The 9,242-nt window shown below is 47.1% G+C and overlaps 1 protein-coding gene and 1 pseudogene across 1 annotated transcript in view; both read left to right on the forward strand.

Moving 5' to 3' along the window:
• LOC137308059 (chondroitin sulfate proteoglycan 5-like) overlaps nucleotides 1-569 on the forward strand; it is a 63,715-nt gene extending 63,146 nt beyond the window's left edge. The window contains exon 5 of the mRNA XM_067976995.1: nucleotides 372-569. Coding sequence (XP_067833096.1) covers nucleotides 372-527 — 156 coding nt within the window. The 3' untranslated portion in view covers nucleotides 528-569. The remainder of the gene's footprint in view (nucleotides 1-371) is intronic.
• Nucleotides 570-8,816: 8,247 nt separating this feature from the next.
• The window catches only part of LOC137308071 (protein FAM200A-like), a 9,231-nt pseudogene continuing 8,805 nt past the window's right edge, over nucleotides 8,817-9,242 (forward strand).

The following is a 9,242-nucleotide window of genomic DNA, read 5'->3' on the forward strand; positions in this document are numbered from 1 at the left end:
ACTGATTGTATCTCTACTGATGTTAATCCAGCTCCCTCACACTGTCACTCAGTAACCTCTCCCAGGTGGCACCAAATTGATGTCATCGGTTCAATTATTTTCATTTAGTTAATCATTAGGAATGGCTGTAACCCTACACAGACTCTTGGGCCCCACTAAAATGAGATCACTTCCTCTCCTGAATTAAGGAAGTAATTTGCCAAATGTGCTGTGGTTGGCAACAGATGCTTCTCCTTCTCAAACACTCTCCAGTGGACTGAGGGACTGCGCATCACTCCCAGGAACAACTCACCCACTATTACCTTCTCTTCTCTTTTCTTCTTCCCCGTGTGTGTGGGTTTTTTTTTGTTTTGAAACAATTCTATCTCCAGGACGATGCGAACGGACAAAATAAAACCCAAGATTCATTAAAAACCTGCCCGAAAGACGAAGATTCACTCAACGTGCAAAATAACTGGACGCCAAAACACGACAACAAGGACAGCGCAAGCGCTGAGGTAAACTCGCTACAGAACAACATGATGTAAATCAATCACAACAAAGGTGTAAATTAATAAAAATTACATTTTTCCCCTGCCTTATGAATCACTTAGCATGCTTTGATGTATTTTATATAAATATATATATAAAGAGAGACAATTACAAGAAATCCTTTGTTATTCGTTTGACAAAAAAGACAGAAAACAGCAAAAAAAAATCCCCCCCACCCCCGAACCTCTGAATTGTGAACTGCCCCTTGCTTCGATTGACCATATGTTGCAGTTTGATGGCGTGATTTACATTTGCTGCTGAGTTTTTGTACTTAGCCTATCTGGCTATATTTTTTTTCTTTTGTTTGGGTTTTTCGTTTGGACCTGAGAATCTGAAAACAAAAGATATTGATTATTGAAATAAATCTTTTTAAATTTAATGGTAGCAAGTGTGTGTGTTTATTTTTCATCCTTCTCTTTGTGACTGGAAAATTTCTGTGTGGTTTTCACCCCTCACCTTTACCCTGGGTACACAAGTGTAAGGTTGCAAAAAGAACAGACAGGATCTTGGTTTCATCTAACGGACAGCAGCTCCGACAGTCCCTCAGTACTGCACTGGAGTGTTAGCCTGGATTAGGTGCTCAAATCCCGGCGTGGGGCTTTAACACACAACCTTTACATCCCAGGCCATTGAGCCAAGCTAGTACTCAGCTACTGGTCTGAAATAACCTAATCACAGAACAGAACGATTGAAGGATCAAAGAAGATTCCCTCCCCCCACCAACACACACAAATGTAGATGTATAGAATAGACTCCCAGCCAAATTCCCAGATAGGAATGGGATTGAGGATTGTACAGGTAGCTGCAGATGGATATAATCACATTCTATGTAACCTGGCATCACCTAATCATTATGCTATTTACTACGTTACTTTTTCAAATATGATGAGCCAGGTAGGAGTCGAAACTACAATAAAATACGTAGTCAGACGCATTATCCATTGCGCCACTGACCCTGGTTGAGGAGAGCAAGTAGCAGCTCACAGTCCCACAGTGCTGCAATATGAGCAGGTACCGAGTCGGCCTCGGTCATGCTTACGTGACTCCATGAGTCCAGGTGTGTCAAAAGCCGCATGGTGAACAATCACCAAAGTGAGGTACCTTTATTGCTTCCATTCCATAGCTCAGCTCGTGGAGTGGAGGACTGTTGTGATAAAATAAATCAAAGTTATCCTTAGGTTACTGGTTCAATTCTGGCTAGGAGGAGCAAGTAAGCAGCAATTAGCTCAAGGCAGCTCTATTAACTTTGTAGGCAGCTTATAGCTTAACATGTTGCCACTAAAGCACAGAACACCTCTTTTCCTTTCTCAAACCTTAAAGCTTTCTGTGTCTGCCCGAACATATCTGTTTTGTTTGAGCATTTCTCTCTGCTCACCAGCAGGGAGTGCCTTCGAGCAGCAACAATTCAAAGCACTCAGCACTCACTATCAGGCAAAAGAATGCTTCTGGCAGTCAGTCAGACAGGGCTGTCGCCTCTTCCCTCAAGCATGGGCGGCTGTTCCTTTGCGGTGACCTCGTCTGCTCGGGCTATTCTCTTCTGGATTACTGTGGCTTCCCGTTCTGCTCTTGTTCGCTTGTTGATGTTCAGTACTGCAGATTGGGGCAAAGCAATTAATGTATTTTTTTTTTCATTCGTTCATGGGATGTGGGCGTCACTGGCGAGGCAGGCATTTATTGCCCATCCCTAATTGCCCTTGAGAAGGTGGTGGTGAGCCGCCTTCTTTAACTGCTGCAATCCGTGTGGTGAAGGTTCTCCCACAGTGCTGTTAGGAAGGGAGCTCCAGGATTTTGACCCAGCGACGATGAAGGAACGGCGATATAGTTCCAAGTCGGGATGGTGTGTGACTTGGAGAGGAACGTGCAGGTGTGTTGTTCCCATGTGCCTGCTGCCCTTGTCCTTCTAGGTGGTAGAGGTCGCGGGTTTGGGAGGTGCTGTCGAAGAAGCCTTGGCGAGTTGCTGCAGTGCATCCTGTGGATAGTACACACTGCAGCCACTGTGCACCAATGGTGAAGGGAGTGAATGTTTAGGGTGGTGGATGGGGTGCCAATCAAGCGGGCTGCTTTGTCCTGGATGGTGTCGAGCTTCTTGAGTGTTGTTGGAGCTGCACTCATCCAGGCAAGTGGAGAGTGTTCCATCACACTCCTGACTTGTGCCTTATAGACGGTGGAAAGGCTTTGGGGAGTCAGGAGGTGAGTCACTCACTGCAGAATACCCAGCCTCTGACCTGCTGTTGTAGCCACAGTATTTATGTGGCTGGTCCAGTTAAGTTTCTGGTCAATGGTGACCCTCAGGACGTTGATGGTGGGGGATTCGGTGATGGTAATGCCATTGAATGTCAAGGGGAGGTGGTTAGACTCTCTCTTGTTGGAGATGGTCATTGCCTGGCACTTGTCTGGCGCGAATGTTACTTGCCACTTATCAGCCCAAGCCTGGATGTTGTCCAGGTCTTGCTGCATGCGGGAGCGGGCCAACCCAAGGCAAGATTTCCCCGCTGGTCATGGAGTAGCTTGGGGGCCGTGCGATGGGGGCTGCTTCTTGTCAACTGCACTGTGAGGGCAGTTGACAAGAAGCAGCTGGGGAATTAGTTTAATCGGATCGATGCCCACATTCTCCATTCACCTTTTGCCTTGGGGAAATTGTCCAGATCAAAAGTGGCGTCAGTTGTCAGTGAGCCCATTGCCCAGGTACTTATTAAGCTTTGCCGCTTTCTATGGTACAGAGAGGTCAAGGGACAGCAGAACTTTTGGTGTGCTGCAGTGTTCTTGGTTTTGATATCCAGCAAAAATGGAATGATGAGGTGGGAGATGGAAAAATAGCTTCACAAGCCCTGGTGCTTTCTCTGTGGATTGAACTGAGGTTTTTCAGATTGTGAGACTGACGCACTGCCGGCTGCGCTAAGAAGGCACTTGCCATGTACGGAACCAGGCAAAACTACCAAGTAGGAGAGCTTGCAAGGTATCAAGTCATAAAATAATATGCAATTTGCAAAAACCTTTGAGCCAGGTAGGAACCAAACCTACAGTTGTCTAATCTGTAGTCAGATGCGTTATCCATTGCACCACTGGCCCAGGTTGCAAAGATTGCGTAGCAGCTCACAGTCCCACAGCGCTGCTGTATGAGCAGGTACTGAGTCAGCCTCGGTCATGCGTGCGTGACTCCACGAGTCCGGGTGTTTCAAAAGGCTCACGGTGAACAATCACCAACGGGAGGCACCTTTGTTGCTTCCCTTCCATAGTTCAGCTAGTGGAGTGGAGGAGTGAAGTGAAAAATACATTAAAGTCATTGTCCACAAAAAGCAGGACAAATCCAATCCGGCCAATTACCGCCCCATCAGCCTACTCTCAATCACCAGCAAAGTGATTGAAGGTGTCTTTGACAGTGCTATCAAGCGGCACTTACTCACCAATAACCTGCTCACCGATGCTCAGTTTGGGTTCCGCCAGGACCATTCGGCTCCAGACCTCATCACAGCCTTGGTCCAAACATGGACAAAAGAGCTGAATTCCAGAGGTGAGGTGAGAGTGACTGCCCTTGACATCAAGGCCGCATTTGACCGAGTATGGCACCAAGGAGCCCTAGTAAAATTTAAGTCAATGGGAATCAGGGGGAAACTCTCCAGTGGCTGGAGTCATACCTAGCACAAAGGAAGATGGTAGTGGTTGTTGGAGGCCAATCATCTCAGCCCCAGGACATTGCTGCAGGAGTTCCTCAGGGCAGTGTCCTAGGCCCAACCATTTTCAGCTGCTTCATCAATGACCTTCCCTCCATCATAAGGTTAGAAATGGTGTTGTTTGCTGATGATTGCACAGTGTTCAGTTCCATTCGCAATTCCTCAGATAATGAAGCAGTCCATGCCTGCATGCAGCAAGACCTGGACAACATCCAGGCTTGGGCTGATTTGTGGGAAGTAACATTCGCGCCAGACAAGTGCCAGCAATAAGAACATAAGAAATAGGAGCAGGAGTAGGCCAATCGGCCCCTCGAGCCTGCTCCGCCATTCAATAAGATCATGGCTGATCATCTCCAACATCCCATGAATGAATAAAAAAAATTAGGCCACTGGTTCAATTCTGGCTAGAAGAAGCATGTGTGCTTTTGGAGTAACCAGCAATTAGCTCATAAATCCATGTTGATTTTGTCTAATCCCATTGATATTTTCTAAGTGTCCTGCTATCACATCCTTTATAATAGACTAGCATTTTCCCTACTACTGGTGTTAGGCTAACTGGTCAGTAGTTCCCTATTTTTGCTCTCCCTCCTTTTTTAAATAGTGGGGTTACATTTGCCACCCTCCAATCTGCAGGAACTGTTTCATAATCTCTTGCCATGTAAACAGCCAGATAAAACTACCAAGAATGAGAGCTTGCAAGGTATCTAAAGTCATAAAGTAATGCGCAATTTGCAAAAACTTTAGAGCCAGGTAGCAGTAGAAGCTACAATCTTCTCATCAATAGTCAGATGCGTTATCCATTGCGCCACTGGCCCAGGTTGTGGAGAGTAAGTAGCAGCTCACAGTTAGCCTAACATCAGTAGTAGGGAAAATGCTAGTCTATTATAAAGGATGTGATAGCAGGTACCGAGTCAGCCTCGGTCATGCGTACGCGTCTCCACGAGTCCGGGTGTGTCAAAAGGCACACAGTGAACAATCAGCAACGGGAAGCACCTTTGTTGCTTCCCTTCGATAGCTCAGCTAGTAGAGTGGAGGACTGTGGTGAAAAACAAATCAAAGTCATCATTAGGTCATTGGTTTAATTCTGGTTAGAAGGAGCAAGTGTGCTTTTAGAAAAACCAGCAATTAGCTCAATGCAGCTCTATTAACTTTGTAGGCAGCTTACAGCTTAACATGTTGCCTCTAAAGCACAAGACATCCCTTTTCCTTTCTCAGACCTTAAAGCTTTCTGTTTCTGCCCAAACATATCTGTTTTGCTTGAGCATTTGCGTCTGCTCATCAGCCGGGAGTGCCTTTGAGCACCAACAATTCAAAGCACTCAGCACTTACTTTCAGGCAAAAGAAGTCTTCAGTCAGTTGCCTGCTCCCTCAAGCACGGGCGGCTGTTCCTTTACAGTGACCTCGTCTGCCTTCCGCAGGCTTGGGCTCGTCTCAGCGTCATTCTGGATTACTGTGGCTTCCCGTTCTCCTCTTGTTCACTTGCTGATGTTCGGTACTGCGGATTGAGGCAAATCAGTTAATGTACTCAGGGAGCGGGCCAACCCAAGGCAAGATTTCCCTGCTGGTCATGGAGCAGCTTGGAGGCCGTGCGATGCGCCCACTGTGAAGGGCAATTGACAAGAAGTAGCTGGGGAATTAGCTCAATCGGATCGATGCCCACATTCTCCATTCATCTTTTGCCTTGGGGAAATTGTCCAGATGAAAAGTGACGTCAGTTGTCAGTGAGCCCATTGCCCAGGTACTTCCTGAGCTTTGTTGCTTTCTACGGTACAGAGAGGTCAAGGGACAGCAGAACTTTTGGTGTGCTGCTGTGTTCTTGATTTTGGTATCCAGCAAAAATAGAAAGATGAGGTGAGAGATGGAAAAATAGCTTCACAAGCCCTGGTGCCTTCTCTGTAAATTAAACTGTGGTTTTTCAGATTATGAGACTGACGCACTGCCAGCTGCGCTAAGAAGGCATATGCCATGTACGGAGCCAGGCAAAACTACCAAGTATGACAGCTTTCAAGGTATCTAAAGTCATAAAGTAATGTGCAGTTTGCAAAAACCTTCAAGTTAGGTGGGAGTCAAACCTACAATCACCTAATTTGTAGTTAGAAGTGTTATCCAATACACCACTAGCCAGGTTTCCAAGTACACCAAGGAGCTCACAGTCCCACAGTGCTGCGGTATGATCAGGTAGCTAGTCAGCCTCGGTCATGTGTATGCTGCTCCACGAGTCCAGGTGTGTCAAATAGCTCACGGTGAACAATCACCAAAGTGAAGCACTTTTGTTACTTCCTTTCCATAGCTCAGCAAGTAGAGTAGAGAACTATTGAGAAAAAAATAAATCAAAGTCATCTTTGGGTCACTAGTTCAATAATAGCTAGAAGGAGCAAGTGTGCTTTTGGAGTAACCAGCAATTAGCTTGAAGCAGCTCTATTAACTTTGTAGGCAGCTTGCAGCTTACAGCTTAACATGTTGCCGCTAAGGCATAGGACACCTCTTTTCCTTTCTCAAAACTTAAAGCTTTCTGTGCCTGCCTGAACATGACTGTTTTGTTTGATCATTTCTCTCTGCTCACCAGCAGGGAGTGCCTTCGAGCACCAACACTTCAAAGCACTCAGCACTCACTTTCAGGCAAAAGAAGTCTTCAGTCAGTCAGTCAGAGCTGTTGCCTCTTCCCTCAAGCACAGGCAGCTGTTCCTTTGCAGTGACCTCATCTGCCTTCCGCAGGCTCGGGCTCTTCTCAGCATCACTCTGGATTACTGTGGCTTCCCGTTCTCCTCTTGTTCGCTTGCTGATGTTCAGTACTGCAGATTGGGGCAAAGCATTTTATGTATTCAGGGAGCGGGCCAACCCAAGGCAAGATTTCCCTGCTGGTCGTGAAGCAGCTTGGAGGCGAGCGTGAAGTGGCTACTGTGAAGGGCACTTAATGAAAAGTAACTGGGGATTTAGCTCTGTTGCGTCGATTCCCTCATTTCACCTTTTGCCTTGGGGAAATTGTCCAGATCAAAAGTGGTGTCAGTTGTCAGTGAGCCCATCACCCAGGTACTTCCTAAGCTTTGCTGCTTTCTACGGTACAGAGAGGTCAAGGGACAGCAGATCTTTTGGTGTGCTGCAGTGTTCTTGATTTTGGTATCAGCAAAAATGGAAAGATGAGGTGAGAGATGGAAAAATAGCTTCACAAGCCCTGGTACCTTCTCTGTGGATTGAACTGAGGTTTGTCAGATTATGAGACTGATGCACTAAGAAGGCACTGGCTATATACAGAGCCAGGCAAAACTACCAAATAGGAGAGCTTGCAAGGTATCTAAAGTCATAAAGTAATGTGCAATTTGCAGAAGCCTTTGACCCAGGTAGGAGTCAAACCTACAATCTTCTAATCCATAGTTAGATGCATATCCATTGCGCCACTGGCCCAGGATGTGAAGATTGTGTAGCAGCTCACAGTCTCACAGTGCTGCGGTATGAACAGGTACCGAGTCAGCCTCGGTCATGCGTACGTGACTCCACGAGTCTGGGGGCTGTGTCAAAAGGCACACGGTGAACAATCACGAACGGAAGGTACCTTTGTTGCTTCTGTTCCATAGCTCAGCTAGTAAAGCTAGAAAATTATAACATCTAAATCAAAAATCATCTTTTTGTCACTGGTTCAATTCTGGCTAGAAGGAGTGAGTGTGCTCTTGGAGTCACCAGCAATTAGCTCAAGGCAGCTCTATTACATTTGTAGGTAGCTTATAGCTTAACATGTTGCCGCTAAGGCACTGGACATCTCTTTTCCTTTCTCTAACCTTAAAGCTTTCTCTGTCTGCCCGAACATGGCTGTTTTGCTAAAGCATTTGCGTCTGCTCACCAGCAGAGAGTGCCTTTGAGCAGGAACTTTTTAAATTTCAAAATATACATTATTTCATAAATTTAAGGATACACACAGTTCAATGTAAATATCACAATTCCAAAGCAATACAATTCAAAAACAATACAATACAGATCGTACACAATACGATCGCAATATTACAATTCAAAACACAATACATATCTTAGAATACACGGTGTACAGTACAAAGGTGGGATGGCCTTACACGGTGACCTTTCCCCATAGAGCCTTTACTTAGGCCGCACCTCGCTTCAGTGTGTCCCTCAGCACGTACTCCTGGTCATTGGAGTGTGCCAGTCGGCAACATTCGGTCGTGCACAGCTCCTTCAGCTGGAAGAGCAGCAGGATTCGGGCGGACAAAAGGGCCTCCTTCACGGAGTTGATGGTCTTCCAGCAGCAGCTGATTTCTGTCTCGGGGAACAGCCCTTGGAGTACTATGTTACCGAGCTGATAGGGATGAAGCAGGACAGATAACAACGCGTCTCTCTTCACACCTTCTGCGCAAAGCGGCAGTCCACCAGGAGATGGACGATGGTCTCGTCCTCGCTGCAGCCTCGAGGGCAGCTCGCGGTGGCGCTCAGATGCCGTGCCGCAGGAAAGACTGCACTGGAAGGGCCCTTCTCACCACCGTCCAATCTACGTCCTGGTGCCCGTTGGTCAGTTCCGGCGACGAGACGTTCTGCCAAATGGTTTTGACCGTCTGTTTGGGGAACTGCCCCATCAGATCCACCCCCTCCTTTCCCCGCAGGACCCCCAGAATGTTCTGTGCCGACCACTGTCTGATGGTCGAAAGGGTTTCTCATCAGGAACATCTCCACCTGGGACAGGTGGTGGGGTACGGTCCAGCTGGACGGAATGCCCTGCGCCTGTTCGGCCAGCGTAGCCAGACCCAACCTTCTCAGTGTGGTGCACAGGTAGAAACTCAGCACGAAGTGAGCTTTGCGGAGACCTCGTCTGCCTTCCGCAGGCTCGTGTTCTTCTCAGCTTCGTTCATGATTACTGCGGCTTCCCGTTCTGCTGTTGCTCGCTTGCTGAGACTCGGTCCCGCCGATTGGAGCAAAGTCTTTCATGTATTCAGGGAGCGGGCAATTGATAGGAAGGAACAGCGGAATTAGTTGCAATGGTAGAGCACTCGCTTAGCACGTGAGAGTCGTGGGATCGATGGCCGCATTCTCCACTTGCCG

The sequence above is a fragment of the Heptranchias perlo genome, chromosome 3 (genome assembly GCF_035084215.1).
Source record: "Heptranchias perlo isolate sHepPer1 chromosome 3, sHepPer1.hap1, whole genome shotgun sequence".
Lineage (NCBI taxonomy): Eukaryota > Metazoa > Chordata > Chondrichthyes > Hexanchiformes > Hexanchidae > Heptranchias > Heptranchias perlo.